The sequence below is a fragment of the Lichenostomus cassidix genome, chromosome 4 (genome assembly GCF_008360975.1).
Source record: "Lichenostomus cassidix isolate B80296 chromosome 4, HeHo_3.0, whole genome shotgun sequence".
Taxonomy (NCBI): domain Eukaryota; kingdom Metazoa; phylum Chordata; class Aves; order Passeriformes; family Meliphagidae; genus Lichenostomus; species Lichenostomus cassidix.
The window spans coordinates 62,277,167-62,301,297 of record NC_139484.1 but is presented as its reverse complement, the minus strand read 5'-3'; the positions used below and the strand labels follow the sequence as shown (position 1 = coordinate 62,301,297).

Sequence of the window (24,131 nt, the reverse complement as noted above, 5' to 3'; positions counted from 1 at the left end):
GACAAGGAGAAAAGGGTAAATCTGCAGGAACAAGCAGGTGGCTGAAGAGAATAAGAACTTTAGTGGGCCCTGCCTCTCCATTCCCCCACCTGAAAACCCAGTTCTGTCAATTCCTGGCTTTTCACATCCATATAAACCACAGGAGCAGTCATAGCACAGTTGGTTTAACACTTGCCTCCTACCTTGTCCATCAGAGCAGTCACTGATGCTGTTATGTCCTTGAGAAAGTCAGCCACAGGTGATAGTTTGTACTCCAGCTTGTGAGGAGCAAGTACCAGGTCCCCACCAAAAGATCCCTTGTCATTCTTCAAGGAAGGCATTATTGTTTTAAATTAAGAGTTTTGTTGCTTTAAGCACACAGGTGCAATAAGCTGGATAAAGAGAGGAGCAAAGAATACAGGTAGAGCTGGAGCAGGATTCCCTCATGGAAATGTACAGGTCCACCACCAGCACAGAGCTATAAGCCACTGCAGCTCCTTCCCAGGGAACAGTGGTGAGGATTACAGTTTACAGTGTAAAATGCTGGAAGTCTTGCAGCACACCCCCCTTTTGGCTGGGGACATGCTGAAATGCAACACTCCATCCCTGTTTGCAATTCACATCACCTCTGGGCACATGGGTGGGTGCTTCAGTCCCGATGCCAGGGTTGTTCTAGGGAAAATACAACAGCCACATTTTGTGGCAAGAAAACCACTGTTTAGTGTAGCTCAAAAGGACAATTAGAGACACAATTAGGCATGGTATAGCTAAGCTCCTTAGAGACTCTAGGGGTGAGCTGTTTTTCTTCCAGCACCTCAGGATGTGGGACAAGGCTGATGCCATCTTTTGACCATGATGTACCTACATTTCACAGAGTCACAGAATATGCTGGGTTGGAAGTGACCCACAAGGATCACCAAATCCAACTCCTGGCCCTGCACAGCACCATCCCCAGGAGTCACACCATGTGCCTGAGAGCACTGGCCCAAGGCTTTTGAACTCTGTCTGGCTTAGTGCTGTGACCACTGCCCTGGGAGCCTCCTCAGTGCCCCACCACCCTCTGGGTAAAGAGCCTTTTCCTAAGCTGTGGTAAAATCAAGCACTCTTATAAAACCTCGCTGCTGGCAGGCTGGAAGAAGGAAGCTACAGCATCACATCTGAGCTGATCTTAACAGAGGTGCTCTTCCTTCATTCCCCCTTGGCACAGGCAAAAGGATCACACTCATGCTACACAGCTACCTCCCATGGTGCCCTCCCATTTCCTGCTGGAATTCCAGCTGCAGCAGGAGAGCTGGAGCTATCAACACACATCCATGCACTGGAGAGCCTGACCTGCTCATCAGTTCCTCACCAGCATCTCAGCAGTCCCCATGAGCTAAGCACCCAGTTTCAATGCCAACTGGTGACAGACTGCAGCCACCCTTTTTGGCACTTCCCCACTCCACAGTCAAGCAGCTGTCTGTCTCCTTGAGCAACTTCCTGCACAGGAACCACAAAAAAGTTCAGCACCAGAATAGATAAGGCACATCCCTGACTGTAATAGCTCCTATGAAGAGAGTTACAAAGAAGTCGATGTGGAACACAATGGCTTTATCACAGCTCCCAAACTCTTGGGTGACTCTTTAACCAAACACCATTGATGCCTATTTACAAAGGATGATGCAGATCCTTTGCAGAGCATAAATCTGTGAAACAGCACCAGAACAGCACACAGCTTTGTTCTTATCTCACTTCCATCAAGGCTGATGCACAGACCAGAAGCTGCAGTCTATTTATACCATTTAAGGAGACACACCCCTGATTTTATGGCAAACACTTCTTTAACTTAGTCCAAAATATTCTCATCCACATTAACTTCAAAATCCTGGAAGCCTGCAATAAGGTTGAGAGTGATTCTTTCTTCCAAGCAGCAGACAGGTAATTCCACTGACAGGTATTAAAAAGGCATAAATAAAGTTAGCAGCTACTACCTCTCCTGCTCTTGGGTGCTTGGAATTGTATCAAGATTTTCACTGGATCAGCAAGACATGTAAAATCCTTAATAAAGGAGGGAGAACAAACAGCAAACTGAGCGACAAATACATAAATAGAAAGTGGTTTCATCAGTTTATTGCTTTTTGCTGCCATTTCACAGAGTGTCAAGTCTGCACAGACTACCATGGGGAACAAGGTTTTATCACAAGCCATAAAACAAGTAGGAAATCTACTCCTACATCAACACAATTTGAGAATTTGACAGTAAATACAGCATATCCAAAAAGTTATTCGCATTTACATTAATCAACTGATTATTTTTAAGTTGCTGAATAAAGCAAACTGGCGAGGGACCAGGTGCTCAGAAACACAGACTTCTGGTGTATTCAGGAAATCCTCCCCAACACACACATTCTGAAATCTTCCAAAATTTCATTAATACTAAATGAAATTAACATATTCTGCTTCCAGTTTAAATACCAGGAGAAAATAGTTACCACATTTTAATATATTAACTAAAAGACTATTTACATAAAAATCTTCACACATGATATTTTTAAATTAAATAATATATTATACTTACAAAAAAAAAAAACAGACTATAAATTTATTGCTAGTATAAAAATTAATGTTTTTCATGGAGGAGGAGGCTAGATTAGTATTATTGCTATGAACACAGACAGTGCCAGAGACAAGAATTTCTGATTTTCAAATCTGTTCACCACCCACAACTGACTTTCAAGGATGTGTAGGTATGAGGGACTTAAAAAGGATGAGGTTCACAACTTCCTTCAGATATGCTTTATGATCTGATGTCCTTTTATTGCCTCTTAGTATAACAGTGAGCATCAGTCTGCTGCTCCTGCATTCTAACATTATCATTCATTAGGTCTTCTCTTCAAGGAACAAAAACCCAAAACACAACCACCATGATCTTGCATTTCCACATGAGCATTTTGAAAATTTGGAACTACATCTACATTCATATCTTTGTCCCTAAAAAAAAAAAAAAAAAAAAGAAAAAAGAAAAAAGAACATTCACATATGAAGAGTACATGATTATGAACAACATTTTAGGCCAATCTTTGATCGATTTGCTAACAAGCTTTCAGTTCCAAAGAAAGCTTTTCACATACTGTAGATTAACACCACTCCTCAGTGCAAACAGTCATACTTGATACTCTACTAAAAACAAAATAAAAATTAACATGAAAACTTGCTTACAGGTCTGCACTGCCCAGTGTCTGCAGTGCACTGATTTCCACCCCCAAGAACACAGATGTATAGCTTTCTTTTCTCTTGTTGTTTTTTTAAATATGCCATTTTTAGTAGTTATCTAGCTTGTTACTAGATAATACTAATTTCTTACAGTGATTTTCTTAACTTATACACTCACCCAATTACTGACTTGGGGGAAAACCAACAATTCTACCTCTCCAATTAAATAGTCATACTGGACTTCACAAGAGTTATCAGCATTGCAAACTATAAAGGTGAAAATATCCATAATTATTATTTAAGGATCATAAAGTTAAGCAGTGGAAATTGTAACCTAGTCAGGGATTCTAGTATTGCTAAATTATTCATATAGACTAGTATTTTATAGGACCAGCAATTCTCAAGTCACTCAAAAAATAAATAAAAAATGGCAGATTTTTTATTAATGCCACTTCTTTAATTGGGGTAGTTGAACTCTGCTGCAAATCATTTAGCTAGACATTTAGATGGGTCTTCAGGAATGGAAATGACAAATGACCTGGTTTGGGTTCAAGCCTCCTCCTGGTGAAATCTTCTTTCTAGAGTGCCCTGGGCCCACCTGTGCTTCACAAAGCAGGATTGTAACCCAATACATTAATATTATCAATGGTTTTAATAGCAATCAATCATGATGTTCAATCATAAGCATCAAAGTACTTACTATTCCGTTGTGGCCACAACAGTTCATTTTCCTTCAACTTCAATCCCACTTTTCTCCTTCACCCCCAAAAAAACGTATTAGTACAAAACCAAAAGAATGTAAGTATCTGAGGGTGAAATGCAATGTTCAAGTTCAAGACATGAAGGACTTGAGAAGCATATGCCTTTCTTTTCATGGCATGCATGAAAAGGAGTCAAGACACCAAGAACTGGATCAAAAAAGACAGCAGATCAGTGGAAAATAACTCTTGTATACTGTTAGACAATTCAGGCCAGCCATGTGCGTTCCATATACATCTGAAAACAAAAAAATCTGCTTTTATCAGACAACTTAGAACATTAAATACTTTAAATGGATGTCTTTCAACTCCAAGTCATATTTACATAGCTATTCACAGAAATGTGCAAAGTAAAATCTGACATGATAATTAATTTAAAAGTCCGACAACTTGAACGCGACATTAAAAAAGGCAGCAGGGATTTCATGTCCATTTCATGTACATTTTAAAGAACTAAAGATAGGGAAAGGGTTGATCCAGCTGAACCTCTGGAAATTTAATAAATCCTATCCATGCTGCACATCAGTCATTAGCTGTCTTTGCTGCAGAATTCACAGTGTATCCCTCCAGTGAGGTCTTTGACAATCTTTTCTTTGATCAGTTTTTGCAGGAATTTTGTTTCACTTGTCACATTGTGCATAGTTTGTTCTTTCATGGCAGCCATGCAGAGGTTGTTGTAGTAGTGCAAAGGTGTGCTGGGCTGATCCAGGTCATATCCAAATCCTGCTAAGCTCACTTCATCACATAAATGTGTGGCCAGAACAACTGCTGTGACCCCAATTGTAGGTACATTCTAAAAAGGGAGAAAAGTGACATTTTCTCAATTCAAACATATTGTCCTTTACCAGGTTTATAAACACTTCACACAATTTAATTGTTTTGTCTATTCCTCCTCTTCATTAAAAACTGAAATAAATTAAAACTACAACTAAAAATCAATTCAATGATCAAGTAAAACTAAAAACTCCAGGGCAAAATACCAGTACAACTTAAGTATGTCTTTAACAAGGCTTTTGGCTGTCAACTCATTTTTTCTTCTGTGAAGGCAAGATGCTCTATCACTGTGTAGTTAAACTGCACATGAACCTTCACTCCAAACAGCCAAATAACTCCTGACACAGAGTTAAACTTGACATTTCTTGATGTACACTTATATTTCAGTCTTGAGCAACATCAGGCTCTCTAACAGTACTCTTCACAATATGACTTTTCACCAAACAACCTGTGAAAGAGACAAATATACTACAATACAACTGAGATACTTAGCTTGTTATATTATTTTGATAAATAAATGTGAGACGATTGTTCAAATATTTGTGCAATAATCTTAAATGCTTTCACTCAAAGTGTAAAAAAAATAAATGGCTGTTAGTAAGTATTTTTTGTAGTTCAAGAGAACTAGTGACATCCAATTGCTCAAACACACAATTAAAATAACAAAAATGCAGTGTATAATTAAACCAGGCAATTCATCACTCAGTACCACTGCTGGAGCAAAGGACATGGAGGGAGGAAATGGCCATCAGCTGGTACTGAGCATACTGTGGCATACACAGCAATTCCAACAGCTGCAAGGCTGCTTTACACTGCTCTGGTTTCCAGACTCTCTCTGCTTTCCCTGCAGCTGGAGACACATCTGTCTACAGCTGATGCCTGGTTTGGCTTAACAGGGTTGTTCTTAATAGGCTTAATATATAGCAAATGCATGTTTTTAAACACTGGAACGAGTTGATGTCTCACTGCATCTGAATGCCATTTCATGTCAGCATGAACAGGCAAAATACCTCATCTAAAAAGGTGAGCTGAAATCTTACTTTGACTTTGCACAAGAAAACACAAGAGTCTTTTGAGAGCACATTAGTTTCCCTATTTCCTGAGACCAGCTCTGAAACTGCCCAGAGAAAGTAAAAAGCACACTTTTTTTTTCAGTTTCTTGTTTTATTTACCTTGTATTTTACTGTCTCCTTTTGGTAAAAGGAAACTTCTTACCTTATCCCAACCCCAGAATTTTGATCGAGGCTCAGGGAACTGTAAAATGTCCAAAGCTGTCTCTTTTATAATGACTGGATTCAAAATCCGAAACTGCTTTGATGTGAAAGGAATTTTCTCAGCAACCTCCTTCCAAAAGAAGAGTCGCACCCACAGAGGCTAAGAGAAATAAAAAATATAGTTCAAAGGGAAACTCTTGAGACAGACACAGTACACAAGTTACAGAATTCACCAGTGACCCTGAAAAATTCAGGAAACAGTTTATAGCTAAGGTGGTTCAGAAATACCAGTGTACAGATCAAATGACTGACCTAAAAGAGGAAAAACTTTCAAAGTATCTGGAATTGCAGAGAGGACAGCAGAGGGAAAAGTCGTTTATTCTGAATATTTGACTGAACTTTGTGTTAATCAGTCAATATATTCACCAGCACCCATGGGTTCTTCAGGCTAGCCCAGCATAATGGAGCAGACAGCAATATTTAAAAACATGGCCAAGGGAACCACAGTTTCCCACAAACATTAACCAGGCATTCTGGAGCAAGCACAGATTTAAAACAATTTAAATCCCGATTTTAAAAAACTGTGCTCAAGATTTGAAGTGAAGAGCTGTTGTTTGACAGCATTCACTTAGTGATAAATGTAACCCTTCAGAAAAGGATTTACAAAAACCCAGAAACTCAGATTCTGATCTTATGCCACTGCAGACAGATGCCTGCTAATGGAAGAAAAAAATACCACATCACACTCATTCTACAAGTTTTTCCATTAAATGGGCAACATTAAGCAAATGATAAAACTGATACAGCTGCAGCAGACCTATGTTTTTTAAACAGGCCTTAAGGTATAGCAGCTTGAACTGATCAAATACAGGTTGCAGTGCTCCTGTTTTCCTGACCATTATCTGGATCAGTTTACTTCAGTACCAATGCCTGCACAGAGAGCTGAGCCAACCAACAGCTGAGTATTTGAAAGAAGTAGGTTTGCAGTTCACAGAATCAGAGCTGTTGAGGTTGGAAGGGACCTCTGGAGATTACATGGTGCAACTCCCCTGGCTCAAGCAGACACCTTGAGTCAGATGCTCAGGACCACATCTAGATGACTTTTGAGGAAGATATCCATGGATATTCAACTGAGCAAGCTCCCTGGGCAACCTGTGCCAGTGTTCAGTCACCATCAGGAAACAGAAAAGTGTTTCCTGATGTTCAGAGGAACCTTCCTGTGTTTCAGTTTGTGCCCATTACCTCTTGTCCTATCACTGGGCACCACCAAAGAGCCTGGCTCCATCCTCTTTGCACCCTCCCCTCAGATATTGACGTACATTAATAACATCCCTCACCCACCTTCTCTTCTCTAGGCTAAACACTCCCAGCTCTATCAATCTTTCCTCATGGCAGAGATGTTTCCAGTCCCTTAAGCATCTTCCTGGCTCTTCAGTGTAGTAGTAGACAGTCGTGGTCAAGATTAAACAGACCTTCCATATGATCTCATATTGTCAAACTCACAGAACTAAGAAGGGAATTTGGAGTACCTAAACTAGCATAGATCAAACTGTTAAAAGACTTGACAGGCCTTCTTCTAAATCTCTCTCAGTAATTTTTACTTGCTGAAATTATCTGCCTGCAAATTGAAAGAGGTGGAAGTGAGCAATTCAAATTAACTTGGAAACATGAAACCGTTCCATCAGCTCCTTAGGAATCTCTGCACTTCTTTAAATGTTTACTGAGAAATATAAAATCTCATTATTTAGAAACCCTGGAAAAATGTTCAATTACATGTTAGCTCCATGTATGCCCATTGTAGCAGTACAGACTTAAGCTGTTAAAAAAAATAGACTGGCATTCAGAAATCTCATTTCTATTTTGGGCTCTGCAGACTTGTTCAAGTCACTTAAACCTAATGTGAAATGAATTCCCTTTAGTAAACACTCAGCATGTCACGTAGCCTGGTGCAAACCACCAAGATCTCACAAAAAAGAAGTGTTACTGTCAGCATGAGGCTTCAACACAAATGCTGGTCCAACTGTAACTAGGAGACTGAGCTAAAAAAACCCCCACAAGGTTATATAAAAGATCCTCAGCACAATAAACCAGGAAATGACAGATCAATCAGCTTCTTCATGCATTAGGAAAAAAAAACCCCAAAAATACAGGTACTTGAGACTGTGACATTACATACCAAGGTTTCATTTTTGATCATGGCTTGAAGCCAATTGAAATCAACACTTTTAAACAAAACAGCCACAAACAAGCTTGCAGGAGGATACTCGTGTTCAGAAAGGGGAGCTCCTTCGGGGTAAGTCATCCTTATTGTTGTTTTGTTACCAACATGATCTGTGTAGCCTTGAACTGGTGCATCATTTAATCTAAGGGAAAAGAAACCCACAGTGGAGAGGTATTAAATAAACAGGTTACAATCCCATTAAAATATCAGACACTGTTATTTGGCCCACAGATTTTTAACAGAACAGACCACAGTGTTTTCTCACAACCCCCATGCTCCTTGTCACACTCATTCTTCCAGCCCTTATCTTTGGGAGGAAGCCAATTCTATTTCCAGATTAGATTGGCACAAGTGCAGAACTTCAGCAAGAAAAGCTTGAAGAGTAAAGTCACTTAAGACAGCTTTGCAGAAATTAGTATGTATTGCCTTGTGTCAACTCAGAGAGACTTAGAAGGGGAAGAAAGCACACAAAAAGTTGCCTGTGTTATCTTTTTCAGATATATATATATATACACACACATTCACATAGTATTCCACACAAAAAATCATTCAAATTATTCTTCCAATGCAATATAATGCACCCTGTGGGTTTATATCATTCCAGCTCACCAAAAATTTCAGATGCTGGCACACTGCTGACAAGAACAGCATCACTTCCCTCTACGAGTTCTGCAGAACAGCTCAGGTCCTGCCAACTTTTCTACATCAACAGAAAAATCATCTTCATGGTGCCAGCCCTGATTTCAGAAAACAGCTAATGCAAGTTCTCTGCCCCTCCATGTGCTAGCAGGTCTGTTTACCTTTGAATAAGAGCTATTGACTCGAAGTCTTCCCTTTGCAAGAGGAGTAAGCCTTAGTTTGCAAAACAAGTTGGGAAAATGCTTGTATTAAATTTATTTGTGACTTTACGTGATTCAAAACAAGAAGGAGAGTCAAATTGTAATGTTCAGAAGGCACAAATACAGAGAATGTAATTCAGATGTCAGAAATCATGGGCAATCACAGAAAGCAGTCATTGACCTCATAAAGATAAGTATGCTATAAAGTGTGTAAGCAAACTGTACTGAAACACCAATTAATTTTTATTATGTTTGAAATAGCTATTATAAAAGAATCCTTCAAATAAGCATCCAAACTAGCCATGGGGGAAAAAAGCAGTGGTGAGTCCTTAAGTCCTGAAGTTTATGATTTGAATGCTTTAAAATGTGGATGGATAAACCCAGTATTGTCTACTTGTCTGTGATGTCACTAGTTTCTGCCTATGTGATTTTTGTACCTGAAGTCCACAAATAATTCATTGAATTCCTGTCTTGTAAATGTGACAATTTATTTTTCCCCAAGATTTCAAATTCAACCAAGTCACAAGTAAATTTCTCAGAAGCACTTTCAGAAAAGTTGCATAAATGTTAGAGATATTTTCCCCTTAAAAAACAATGCTGGCTCATAAAGTAATGAAGAAGTAGTTGGACTCCTTAAATGGAAAACACATACCTTATAACAATATCAAACTGATTCAATAAGTGACCAAGCTCTGATCCATGAAGAATTCCACCACTGCCAACAACAACACAACGCTTACAGTGCTTTGACTTCAAATCTTCTGGTAAATCATGCTCAGGTAAGAGCTCAAGGAGATCTTTAAGTTTATCAAAAAACTTGTGAAATCCAAATGGGGGCTCATATTTAAATAAAGCTTCATCTTCATTTATATTTTTCCTTACAAAGGGAGAAATATCCATGCTGTATTTCTCTGCAAACAACCTCCCCATTTCTTTCTTCGCGTAAGAAGGTCGGCACTGCTCTTGCAACGCGGCGCTGGCAAACTGCTGTGCCCTCTGAAACAGAACACACAGGATTTCAGCCAGGAAAGCCAGCTGCAGGAATGTGCAAAGCCCTCTGCAGTTCAGCAAACACAGGGGTTATAAAGAAAGCTTCAGTGTGGAAGCACAATACATTTTAAAGCATTTCCTCAGATGCAGATACTAACCAGTGCAAGGTGAAAACCTGTGGAGGAATTCCTCTCCACTTCTCTCCAAGACTAGTCACCGAAATAAGAGACTACAGTTCCATATTGCATAAAAGGATTAAATGGACAGACAAAACTACACATTGATCCATCTCATAATAAAGACAAAACACTATTAATGTGTATTTTTAGAAATCTGTTGTGGCAAGCTGGTATCTGATGTAAAAAGAGAAATAGCAAAGGTATTACTTTCATCAGTTAAAATAAAATCATGTTTGCATAATATCTTTCCCAATAAACTCTGCTAGTTTTTCCTCCACTGTAATTTAAAAAAAACCCAAAAACCATGAGCAAACACAGGGGTCAGAGACAAAAGATTCAAATCTAGTGCTGATTTAGTTCTCCTCTACTGTTAAGGAACAGTAATGTGTATCTGGGGGCACAAGGAGGGAAGCTCTGCTGCTGTTTTTTTGGTTCTTTTTAACCAAGACTGACCTACAGAACTTCCTCTGCCACCATTATGAAGATTTCTGCAAGTTTGGGCATAAACACCACACGGGGCAAAGCATGACTGAGCAACTTCATGCTGTACTTTGTTGGCAATAGTCAGTGCATCTTTGAAAAAGCCTCATTTTAAGGCTGACATTTGCACATCCCATCAGTAAAAACTAATGCAAATCACTTGACAATTGCCCCAAACACTTTGTAATTAGCTACTACCTAATCAGACTAGAGCAATGCTTTTTGCTCATCCTGCATCTAACACAAACCAAATTAATCACGAGGCAGCAGCAATCAGAGCCCATGAAGTCTTAAGGTTTGCTTGGTTTAAAGTGTTTGTTCTTCAGAATCAAGAATATGTTACTGAAAAAATAAGTAAGTTAAATGAGAAAAAAGGGGAGGCAAAGAGGCTCAGAAGGAGAAAGGTATGCACTGAAGATGATGGGAGGTAAGGGAGGATGCACATGCAGTAATGCCAAGATGAGACTGTCTTAAATCAGGGTTTCTGCTCGAAGGTGCATCTTAGCATTGAGACATTCAAAGATAGAAATGTTAACAGCTCTGGACTAGATAAGTTCTGTTATAAAGTGCAAATAGGATAAGTAACAAAGGTTTTAGTGGTGTCTGTTACCCATGTTTAAAAGCCACATGCAAAACAGTAGCTGTCATCTTAAATGAATAAATGAAATAATAGCTGCACCCCCCTGGACATTTGCCTGTGATTCTAAAAACATCTGAGCAGCTACAAGGCAAAGCAGACTGGGAAACTGGCTTAGGTGGAAAAAAAAAATCAAACCCTTTTGGTTTAACATGATGGTTTGGGTTGTTTTGGTTTTAATATGTTACTGTTCATTTCCATCAATCTTCTGATCACCAGTGTCATCTGCAATGACACAATTGTCCATTTCAAAAGTTAAAGTCACAGTTATCTAATTTTATCCCTAAAATCCCAGTTTCTCTGTGTGCTTCTGTTGTCACTCTGCAAGAACAAAAACCAGAATTTCTACGGCATGAAATGAAGCAAAATATATTTTTGCTCACAGGATAATTTCAGTATGCTTGTTCTTTATTGAAGAGCCCTACAACTCCCATATTTCAATTAATAACTTCTTTTTTAATCCAAGTGAAAAAAAAAGCCAAAAAATACCAACCCTTACACGATCGAGGTCCACATATGGCATTTTTGTTCTGTCACATTCTTCAGGGCCAAAATGTAATTTGAGGATATAAAGGAAGCACCCTCCAATCACAAACAGTGCAAGAATTCTAAAAACAAACAGGACAGTGAGGGGTAGGAGAAACAAACAAAAAAAAAAAAAACAACCCAAACTTTTTCCGATGTTCAATCAACTATTAAATCAATATTTTTAAGCAAATTTAAGACAGTTGAACTTCATGTGAATACTTGCATTTGAATCAAACAAAAAAAAAACCTATTGCTTTCTTCACTTCAAGTCTTTCATAACTCTTCAGAGTTATCTGCAAGAAGGCATGAACAAGTATAGATGCTTGGATAAGGAAACTGCCTGCATCATATACTTTAAATGCACCTCTGATGAGTCAAACAACTCTCCTCACATAACGAAACCAAGAGTGACTTCTTTTTATTTTCTTTAAAGGGCAACTCTATCTGGGAATACCTATTTCCATGCAAGCTAAAAAAAAGGCTGGAACTTAAAATTGCATTTTTTGGGCCAATGGCGACCACTGAAACAACTTTAAAATCCCTGTCAGGCCAGAATGCAGAACTTAGATGCTCAGGTTTATATTGAAAAGCCATAGTTACTTACATGCCCAAAACATGCAGAAGAAAAAAGTCCAACCAACTTTAAAATTGAAGAACGAGATTATTCATATTTTTGATCTACTAATTTCTCATTCCTAAGAAATATGACTGTTGATGTCCAGTCACTTGGTTTATTTCAGGTCTAAATCCATCTGTAGAAAATTACATTATTATTTGGTTAAAGTTGTGGTTGTTGCTCAAGTATGTAGTTTGAGCTGTATTATTGATTTTCATTTCCTATTGTTTCTTAAGGACTGGACATTTGTTTAAATGTCTTTAAAAAATATACAGGTTATTAAGTGCCCAATGCTCCCTGAAACTCCTCCAGATGAAGTTAATAGAGATTTCCAATTTTTTTTTTTAAAGCTTGCACTATATGAACTAATAGAGGCAATCCTGGCACTCAGCGTGCAGTACAGGCTGCAAGCAAGGTGACCACTGGAAAAGCAGCACTATTGTCACATGCCACTTAACTAAATTACATTTTCCACTGATAGGTGATCCAAGAGCTTCATTAGCATGTTAGGCTGCAACCCCTGGAGATCAGCCAACAGGCAGAAAGCAGGGGATTCACAGCTGACAAATGAGGCTGGTTTTCCTCCAGAAGTTTACCAGGTGTCCCCAGATTCAGCTGGGGCTGCTACATTCAAATTATATCCACCTGTGGATATAACAGTTTATCTTTGGGGTTTGTAGGCTCTCAGACCTAAAAATTCATGTGGCATCACAGTAGTGAACTTTTTAGGTATAAAATATGGTCCTGGATCTACATGTGCACACACCCATTAATTCTAATTTGATGTCAAGCTATAAACAAAGGAGCATGGTTTTTGATGTAGCATTCCAGCACTCTTCATAACAAAGTAACTACATGGAAACATCTCCCCGGGATGCCCACACAATATCCACTGGCCTTCAATTCATTCACTTGTCAGGCTGTACAAAAGTCTCAACATTGTTACTTATCTGCATACAAAAAAAGATTGAATATACTTGCGCGTGAAGTACTTTGGCCTGAGAAAACAGGTACTAAACAAGTTAGCCTAGGCTCCACAGTGTTTTCAGTGTCCCAGAGAAAGCTGTGTGCCTAACCCTCCATTGAGTACCTGCAGCAATCCCATGCCTGGATTTCTGCAACCATTTTTGTAACTGCCCAGGCTGGAGTGGAGAACCACTGTCCCCTGTGTAGCTGTGACAATGACACTTACTTGCGAGTACCTTTTAAAAACCAGCTTGGTCTTCTCATCTTCATGTGCAGCCACCTTACACCATTGCACAGGAGGTGAATGATCACTTCTCAGCTTCACAGAGTTATTGTCACTCAGCATTGCTGTAAAAAAGAAAGAAAAAATTATCATAACTTTTGCTGAATTGAAGAAAAGCTCATAGGACGCACAGAGTGACAACTTTGTTTCCCAGAGAAGACTGTGATTCTTAATTAGGGTGTCAGGAATACTGAATTGCTCCTGATCTCCTTGTGATCAAACACTTACTTCAGCTGCACCACCAGAACACAATTCTAAAAATGTTGTCAGGTGTAGTCTTTGCATTCTTCATAAACCTAGAGTCCAATAATTGCCAATTATATCAGTTACTATCAAACACTTTTGTTTGATCTGGTCAAACATTCTCAGGGTATTCAGGATCCCTGAATCAACAAATTCCTGTGCTATGTTTCCCACAAGGTTTCAAGGATGCACTCAGCACGTAAAAACCGTACAAGCCATCCTCAAAACAGAAGCCCACATTTCAAATCAGCTCCCCAGTTTTCCCAAGGCTAAGCAAACCTTTTTCATCAACACGGGTCTGAATCTACCACTGACATCTTCAGCAGCCCCAACAACATGGCAGCAAATCCAACAGCAAGCACCAAAGAGGGCGTGGAGGGAATTTCTTGCTGGCACACAGCAGGAACAGGAGGCTGCCAGCACCAGGGAAGCACAACAGTAGCTCCCTGCTCTGAACACAGAGAACCCAGCAGGAGAGCACAGTGTTCCCTCACAGATGGGTGGGGCACTGATAATTAGCTGACATGAAGCAATCTCGCTGCTCCCCACAATTTCTATCACGACACTGCAATACTGATTTTGGAAAGAAAAACGCAGGCTGCACATCAACGTTTCACAGGCTGCTGCCAGTAACTAAAGATGTGAGAATGGAATCTCCACAAAGAGCCACCCATACGAGCCTGCTGGTTTTCCCGGGGAGAAGGAACATAGACAAGGGTTTTTGCTGTCCTACCCACCCAAAGCAGCACTCCCTTTGATCAGCCAGCCATGGAAAGGTGCAGCCTGCTCCTCCACAGTGGGGCATTTCAACCCTACTTCTTCCCTTTGATCTCAGCACTTGACCCTCTCTGCTCTCCACTCCAAAGCTGCTCACCTTCTCTGTTCTCCTGCCAAGAGATCTGTCACAAGAACTTTTTAAAATGAGCAAGGCGAAGGGAAGGCTTTTCTCTGTGGATGATATTCCTCATTCTATTTTCTACCTCTTTTTATTGTATATGGTGATACGACCAATTTGAACCAGCCTGTATTGCTACTTTAAAACACTGTTTGATTGAACAAAATGATGTTCTTAAATACCAGGATGAAGGAGCTGAGAAGAAGTATTTGCTCCAGATCTCAAATCCAATCCACTGAAATTTCAAGGATATTTAATTCAGAAGATGACTCAAAGTCAATCTCTTTGCACAATCAACATTTCTAAGTAACGAATTTAATAATCACAGTAGAAGGTCAAAGGCCAAAAACCACTGAGAGACAGAGCAAGACAAGAAGAGATTAAGATCAACAACAGCATCTGAAGTCCTTTGAATAGCAGACAACAGTCAAGTGATGCTTTTGGGGTCACATGCAAATGATCATAACCCACAAAACAGAGCAAGGCAGAAGAAGCCTAATGGATTTTGCTAGCAGGAAACTTCACCACTTACCTCAAACACAAGTAACTTGGTTATTGTGGCATCTCTAAGAACCTCAAATTCCCCACCTGGCTGTATTTACTAATTGCACAGATTCTGAGCTGTCACACCTGTTTGCAGGCACTTGTAACAGCCCCTTTTAGCAGATCTGAAGGCACTGTAGGAACTGAAGTCAGGACCATTACTGCTGTCTTGGAACAGGGTAAATTGAAACCTGAGGGATAAGTGACACCCCACAGTCCCCCAGACTGCTAGACGTTAAGCTGGAAATCAAATCCAGCTCTCGACAACCTGTCAGGAAACAAAGACACAGGACAAGACAGCAGATCACAGGGAATCTATCCAGCCTTAAAAGCTCCTCATTTTCTCAGAGCAACGTCTCATCTTTTACTGGCTGCATGTATAGTGAATAAAACCAGCACCAGGGAGCAAAACTGAGTGTTGACACCACCACCTCAGTCATCCACTTCATAAGCCCAGTTTGCCCTCAGCTAATATTTGCAGCAAATCCTTCAAGTCCACACAGGTAAAGATGTCAAAAATTTTGTTACAAGGACCATATCCCGGGGTCAATTATGAATCACCAAGTTGAACTACTTGAGATGTTCAGTGCCAATCCAGCAGGATTTGTACAATCATATTTTATTCCAGGTATGATACAAGTCCTTCCTGCCACACTACACAGACAAGTCAACTCAGCAGCTCTCATCCAGTTCCCTCACACTAATACACCTTGGAGATGACAGGTATCCACAGAGATGAGTGTTGACACCACCACCTCAGTCACTCACTGACACCGATGGCTCATGGCAAGGACGTGACCACTGAATGCTGCTGCAGCACAAAACAAGGCAGCAGTTACATCTGTCAGTCCCACAGATCTCCACAAACACAGCTGGGCACAAGTATAAAATGGGACTTTTTTAAAAATGAAAAAGCAGGAAACAAGCTTCACTTATTTTCACTAGAGAACAATGAAGGTAATAATTCTCTCTCGGGTAAACATAAAGAGGTAACTTGATCACAGTCCATAGGAACTTAGGTCAGAACAGATTCTGCACAAAATAATCAGTCAGACTTGGTACCAGGCTGCAAGAGATCTGAAAGATAGGGAAGGAACTGAAGAGGTGGAGAGTGATGAAGACAGAAGACAATTAAACAGGAATTCAAGAGTGCAGTAAGCTAGTGCTATCAGAAAATCTTCCCTGCCTCTGAGCAAAACAAATTCCAGTTGCTCCCTGCTTCACTCATCCTGGATGTGCAAAAAGAAACAATGAAACAGAGAACTTGATTAATCACCTCAGTACATCCTTTCCAAGTCCAGCTCCTAGTATGCACAAAGCTTTTTTTTGTTACATAAACAAGTAACTGACATAATGTAAGTTTTCATTTCCTTTGCAACAGTTTACTTCAGTTTAATTTTTGTACATTTTGATCATGACAGATGATATCTTTCTCAAATAAGTCTATATATATATATAGACCGATGCGTAAGTCATAATCCAGAACAGCATTTTTTAAAAATTACCCAGGGTTGGATCCTGCACTCTTATTCAAGTCAATAAGCCCCTTCCACAGGCTGGAATAGTGTAAGAGGGCTCAAAAGAGCAAGGTGGCAGTAACAAGCACCTTAGAGTGCACTTTTGCCAAAAATCTCTGTGTTTGCAAAGAGAACCATAGCAGTCAAGATCCCAAGAGGACAAAAGAGATGTTGCATACAAACACCATTACAGTCTTTCAGAAAGGGGCCCTGATGCAGTTGTTTTCAGAGCCATAAATGGAAATGTCTCAATTTGGGTACAAAACACAGCTCAGTACTACTACTGTACTACAATCACATTTTGCACTGACATTTCTATAGCTACTCATTGTGGTGTAATTAGTGAAGACTCAAGGGATTTAAATTTGTTTCATCTACTGAACTTAAGTGATCTGTGCAAAGCTGCTGCTAAAGCTAAATTGTCCATTAATACAACATACTCCAAAGCTTTTTGTGGTGTTATTCTTTTCACCATGATTTACTTTTGCCTCATTGTTATTCTTAAGTAGACAACATTTCCACACTCTGAGTATTTCAGAAGCAATTCATTTAAGCCTTCAGCCTTTTCACGTGGGAATGCTAAAAGCTAAAAAGCAGCATGTATTAAGTAGTACATAACCACTGCCACACCCTGGAAAATGCATTTGGTTATGTACAGCACCTGGATTTACCCAAAGACAAAGCCAAGGGCTCTCAGCAGGCACGGAGACAGCAGCAGAGCAGCCTGCACGAGTGCAGAATGATGCACACACCTACATCCCTCACCACGCTCCCATCAAGCCCTCAGAACCACAACCCCACATAGGTGATGCTTCTGCTTAAACTCTCCCCTCTCTCAGTACTGCCAGCAGCAGTGGAAACACCCAGCTTTACGAGGCAGTAAATGCCAAGGTCTTGCTGCACAATGCAGCCTTTCAAGTTCATGTAACAAGATCAAGAAGCCTGCAAGGTAAAGCCCACAGCAAATGAAACCTGAAAGTCAAACTTCTGTAAAGGAATGACTAAAAATGAAAATGGTGGGGCTCCAGCAGGTGTTGAAACAGAAACTAAAACTGATGCAAAAATACCCAAAACCCACCTGCTCAATTCATGCCTCTTCCTCTAAATCAGATACACATAAACTACTTAAGTAACATACTTCCAAAATTAGTAAAGGATAAGATGAAAGCTACTTGGTTTTGAGCAACATTTGTTCAAAAAAAAAAAAAGGCAAAATTGAAAAGCAGAGATGTTTCCAGACAAGAAACTTGAGCAAGTCACCCTTTTATTGAGATGTGGACATTATTCACTAATGAATTCTGCATGAATTTCCTGTTCTGTGGCTTTTAAATCAGAAAAAAATAATCCCCACGGACATACTGCAAAACTTTATGCAAGAAGTTAGAAGCGAATAATTAAGAAAACTTAAGAAATGGACTACATTGGTTTTGGACACATTTGAAGAAAACAGATGACAAAAAGCTAAGTGACAACTACAACACTAATGTCTGTGACCAATTGCAAGAGCTGGGCCCATGAAAAGATTACACATTTCAATCTATTGTCATTATTGACCAAATATACAAGATATAAGTTTTCATTAAGGCTTTCAAAACTGATACAATATTTTAAGAGAACGTTATTAATTTATGGCAAAGCATGAAAATAGTTTGGTGAAATTTACCAGTTTACCAGCTTGTGTCATAGGAGACCCACAAGTCCCACAGGGTGTGTCCCTGCTTGGGGACTTTTCCTCCCAAGTCTCCTATCAAAGCATGATACCTTCAGATCCTTCCCATGCTTTCAAAAGTGAGTCATCATCTCTTCATTGGAAGCAATAAACCATAAAAAATAAATTGTGCAAATAACCTTCTCTGTTTACATAAGACATTTTTTAAACCAAAGGTAGATGAAGCCTCATCCCAATAACAACTGGGGGTGAAAATGGTAATGCAAAGAATAAAAATGCTGAAGCTAAGGAGAGTTAGTTGTACACCCAATCATACACAAAGGACTCTACAGTTACAAGTGTTGCACACTCAAACTGCTGCCAAAACCAATTTGGAAACACATTCTCTTGTGACATGAAGAATTTGTTATTAAAAAACAATCAATCTGGAAAATATATGAACATCCTCCAGCAAGAGGCACTCCAGACAGTGCAGGGCAGTGAAGGACAGCCTCACTTTCATAGAATCACAGGATCATCCAGTTCCAACCCCCTGCCTTGGGAAGGGACACTTTCCACTCAACCAGGTTGCTCCAAGCCCTGTCCAACTTGGCCTTGAGAACTTCCAGGGATTGGGCAGCCACAGGTTCTCTGGGCAACTTGTGCCAGTGCCTCATCACCCTCACAGGGAAGAATTTCTTCTTAAGATCCAATCTAAGCCTGCCCTCTGTCAGTTTGAACCCATTCCCACTTGTCCAGTCACTCTGTGTCCTTGTCAAAAGACCAGGTCATGTCCAGCCCTCATTCACCAGCTCCTCCAAATCCTCTTCAGGGCTAACCTCAATCCATTCCCCGCTCAGCCTGGACTTGTGCTTGGTATTGCCCCACCACAGGTGCAGAACCCTGATAAACTTCATGAGGTTAACCTTTCCAAGGACTTCTGCAGAAGTGAATCCAAATTTTTAAGCTGAATTTTAAACACAGGTATAACAGATCAGGAAAGCTAACAACCTGCCCAGATGTTGAAACTGGATTTAAAATCTATACAAGGGAAGTAAAAAGTCTTTTATCTGGATGGCCCCATTTGCCCATATTGATGAAATACTCAGGAAAAATGGGGAAAGAAGAACAACAGACAAGTTATCCCAAAGGAACACTTTCTGATTGGAAAATCTCCTTCTATGATGCAATGAACATTGAAATACCTTCTTAAAGGATTTTTGTTCAACGGTACGATGAAAATCCTTTAAAACCACAAGCATGAGGAAAAATTCCAGTGATATTAATGATCTGAGTGAGACTTATCAGAACATGCTAAAGCACAAGACTCTTGTGTTATAATTTGTAGCAATTTTTATCTTCAAATAACCTCCTAACCACCATCCAACCACTTCCTATCACAAGACATAATGAGACAGCATCCAGGGAGCTGTTGCAGATTAAGGACTCACATCTTCTCACCAGAGGAAAAACAAGAAGCTACATTTAAAAATTAGAGACTGCTGTCAATTATTTCATCTATTACTATATAAATCCCAGGGTAAAGTTGGCACTTTAACATATTTATATACTTGACAAACTTTCTTTGAATATTATCTGCTTAGTGCCTATTACTATTGAATGAAAAAAGCATGTTACACCTGCTCTAATGAAGAGTCAGTTGTTTTGGTTAATTGAAGAATACATTTGTGATGTATTCTTCAGAAAAAAAAATTAGCCTGTGATATGGTTATAAGCACCTACAACAGGATGTTGATTACATTAGCGCATAATGCATCTTACAAAATGAACTTTGGCTGGAAAGGCTTTTAGTTTCAATAAAAATTAAAAACAATGCTGTGTGTACAATCTGCAGTTCCTTTGGTCAAAATCTATCTCCTCAGAAAGTGAGAACTTATTACTGAACCCTATTTGTGTGGACACAACTGGTAAAAAGTGAAACAAGGAGCAAATGAGCGTTCCAGAGCAGTTGACAGAAACTCTCAGACACAACAGGATGACAGGTGAAAATTATTTTGCCTGGAGCCAAGAATACCACCAAGCAACAAAAGTGCCCTAGAGGCATCATCATTTTTCTTTCCTTGCTTTGTGACACTCTACTTGTGTTTCCTTCTAATTGTTTAATGGGTCACTCCCACAATCTCTTTGCAACATCAACCACCAAGTCATGAAATCATTAAAAACCTTACATAATTGTGTCTACTTGAGCACTTTCCCTTTAGGAAGGATACACATAATTAGGCTACAACTTGCTCTTAACCTTGGGTCATCCAGATAGAACATAAAATAAAAAAAAAAGAGAAGATTCCGGGTCAAATACAGTCCAATTATCAGCTTAAGTAGAGATAGAGTTTAACACCATCACTTCCTTTCAGCAGCATTCACAGGAAGCTTTTTGGACATTAATAATGCCTGCTAAAATAATGTTTAGAGGGAAAGAACTCTTGCTGAGGTTCTAAATGACAGTTTAATGTTCAAAACAGGGGACACTCTTCCCCAGTCAAACTTTCCAGGCTTTTCTGTGAAACTTCTTTCAAGTGCTGTCAAGTGAGTAACAGTAAAAAAAACATAAAACGTAAACACAAGAAACATCAACAAGATAGTGCTTCAACACTTAACTGGGCTGCTGATGCACTACAACAGACAAAAGCAGTATCTGAATTTGGAATTTTTCTGATTCCCAAATGAGCCACAGAAAGTCAGTGTCCCAGCCAAGCAGGAAGAAATGGGCAAGTCAAAGTATTGCTGTTGTGAAGAGCGTGGTATTAAAAAGTTATGTTTATTTCTTACAAGCAAAGCTTTTTAGCCACCCTCATCCCTTTTTCATTTGGAGCAAATCCCAGTTTTCCCTTCCACGCTACTTGTGTAAGAAACAGTGGCTTGCCTGCTCTGGATGTTCAGAATCTGATGTCAACCACTCCTGAGCATCTGCTGAAGCCCCCAAACACAGCGAATGAGCTGCAGTGTAACAGCAGGCAGCTGCTACTCAAAACTCCCCCTCTGCACATTTCCCCTTTCTCATGATTAGGAAATGTTCTTAAAATTACTGGATGCAAACAGCTCCCTGGTGGAAAATGACTGGGTTTGTCTCATACTGAGGAAAAGGGTTCTTTTCTGGGGAAATCCTCCTCGCCAGGCCCACAGATCCACACTTGAGGATCCACTCAGCACTTGGAGGAAAAGCCACACCAGCCGGGAAGGAAGAAAGCACAGTGCACCAGCACATCACCCATCACCAGCTGGACAAGCTCATCCAGCACAAGTGAAAGATATTTCCAAGTCCCTGCAAGGAAGCCAAAATAAATTAGGTCTTTCCTCTTGTGTGGGAAGTTTGAAGAAAAAATCTTCCCTAAAAGAAATGGTCTTAAAAGGCAGGGCACAGCATTAATCTTTACTGGGCTAAGGAAACAGCAGACTTACACAGCCAAGATGTTTCATATTACATCTGAATTATGCAGCAGAATAGCACCGAACAACTGGTAATTATGGAACAATGTTAATAGTACAGCAGCATTTTTACCACACTGTCATCTAACACTCCAAGACATCATGGCAAAATCACACTTGAGCCTACAGAAACAAGAGACAAGATGCCAAAAGCCTCCCATAAAGAAAAGGCTAAAAATGAAATGGCAATACAGCAAAAAACATTGCTGGAAACACTTTTAATGCTTAAGTTCTGAATCTAATACTTCAGGACCTAACAGGTCACAGAGAGTGGTGATGAGATGGGTGAAGGAAGAGCTTCTCCCAAGGAGAACAGAGAGCTTGGCTTGTCCAGCTTTGCAAAACAAGAGCTTGAGAATTTGTTCTTAGATACACTGAACATGTATCTAAGATACACTGAACATGTAAACACCAAAGCCAAACCCAAACAATTCAAACAAAAGCACAATATTAGCACACAGGAAAAAGTGGACATAAACAAAGAGGGACAGCAGGCAAAAGATTCCTGAGCAGCAAAGGAATAGCCTTCCCATAGGAGTAGTGGAAAATAACAGACTACACAAGTTTTAAGGAAGTCCTTAATAATTTATGAATGACATTATCAGTGAGAGCTGCTTGTGACAGGGAAGACTCCTTTATGACCCCAAAGTCCTCTGTCCAATTACAGTTGTGTGGTTTTGAAGCACTGGATATGCCTGCTGGAGATGCTTTAACCTGTTCTATTGGAGCAACTTTCATTCAGACTCACTCATAATTTGAAAATTACACCATGACAAGTTTGAAGCATTGTCTGGGTCTTTTTCAGTTATTCAACCTTTATCATAACTCAAGAACTACCAAAGTCTTCCAGCATCTCTTACTTAAATAAACAACCTGCCCTTCAAATAATCCAACTCTGCAGTAGTCTTGGCACATTTCACTTCTGATGTACACAAAGCAAACAAAATTGAACATTTTTAGCCCATTCTCCTCAATAAAAGGAAGTTTCTGCTACCACACTTGGTCTTCCTACATCCTGCCCCTAATTGCCTGTCAATCATTTTGCCAATTTAATGGAACTCTACGGAAGGAAGGATGCTAAACCCAAGGAGTTGCAGGAAACCAGAGGAGAGATGAGCTCATTTCTCATCAATCCCACAGAAGCAGACAATGCACCAAAACGCTTTCAGACACTAATTATCCAGCTGCATTTTGACCTCTTAGTAGAAATGCCCTGAGTTTGGTGAGCAGAGGGCTTGGGTGATAGCTCAAGGTTTCCTGCTGCATGATCCTAAAGGGAGACAGTAACCTCACTGCAGCATAACAGATGGAGTAACAGTCTGCATGGAAAACATCCCCTCTAAAATGAATCTCCACAGTCCCTTTGTAAGCTGCAGCTTAAAAACATGTATCCACTTTAGAAGCGTAAAAGAGCACTTATCTCAAGGATTTTCTTTAGAAAAATAATGAATATACATCTTTATCTACCCTTTTCCCTAGAATGTGACAAAGCCAGTCATTTTCCACCGGAGAGCTGTTTACATCCAGCAATTTTAAGAACATTTCCTAATCATTTCCCCAACTAAAGAGAGCTGCAAAATAAATATAGACACTCCAGCAGCCTTATATTTTGATCTTGCCTACTGAATTAGAAAAACAGATACAAAACAAAGCTCAGCATAAAGAAAAGGAAAGGAAAATCTTTTCAGCGAGTAACGCTGAAGGAAACAGAAAGGTTTTGGCAGCAACAGCAGAAGCCGTGTCTGGTTTGCATTCACATCACCCCAAGCATGAAAAGACAGAATCCCACACCAAACGCCTATCGCAGCCCGCAGAGAAGCAGAAGCCTATAAATTTTATTCCAGGGGAACAGCTCAATACAGCCGCAGCTCCATCGTCTCCCTCCAGCCCAAGGACTTCCCCCGCCCATGTGCTCCAGAGCTCGCAGCCCCCACCTCCCCATCCCCAGTGCTCCCCGCCTGGAAGGGAGAGAGGGAGAGACCTGGAAGCTCTGGCGCTGGCGGCGGGGCACATCCTGCAGACTGCTCCAGCCCGAGCCCGCAGGCCCCGCGCCGCCGCATCGGCCTCGCCCGGCGCTGCCCGCGCTGCCGTGCCCGCGGTGTCGCGGTGCGGTCGGACACAGCGGCGCGGTGCGGCAGCCCCGGGCGCTCCGGCTGTGAGGCGCGGCTGGCTCGGCCCCGCC

At 40.3% G+C, this 24,131-nt stretch overlaps 1 protein-coding gene across 5 annotated transcripts in view; it reads right to left on the bottom strand.

Moving 5' to 3' along the window:
- Positions 1-2,062: 2,062 nt before the first annotated feature.
- ST3GAL5 (ST3 beta-galactoside alpha-2,3-sialyltransferase 5) overlaps positions 2,063-24,131 on the bottom strand; it is a 45,533-nt gene continuing 23,464 nt past the window's right edge. The window contains exons 1-7 of one of the 5 annotated variants that reach the window (XM_085059557.1): positions 23,931-24,119; positions 13,610-13,721; positions 11,763-11,871; positions 9,630-9,973; positions 8,094-8,280; positions 5,919-6,077; positions 2,063-4,722 (exon numbers count right to left, since the gene is read on the bottom strand). In XM_085059557.1, coding sequence (XP_084915683.1) covers positions 4,459-4,722; positions 5,919-6,077; positions 8,094-8,280; positions 9,630-9,973; positions 11,763-11,871; positions 13,610-13,721; positions 23,931-24,009 — 1,254 coding nt within the window. In that variant the 5' untranslated portion in view covers positions 24,010-24,119 and the 3' untranslated portion in view covers positions 2,063-4,458. Of the gene's footprint in view, positions 4,723-5,918; positions 6,078-8,093; positions 8,281-9,629; positions 9,974-11,756; positions 11,872-13,599; positions 13,722-23,930; positions 24,120-24,131 lie in introns of those variants that run through there. The other 4 variants (XM_085059556.1, XM_085059560.1, XM_085059559.1 and 1 more) reach the window with 4 other exon arrangements.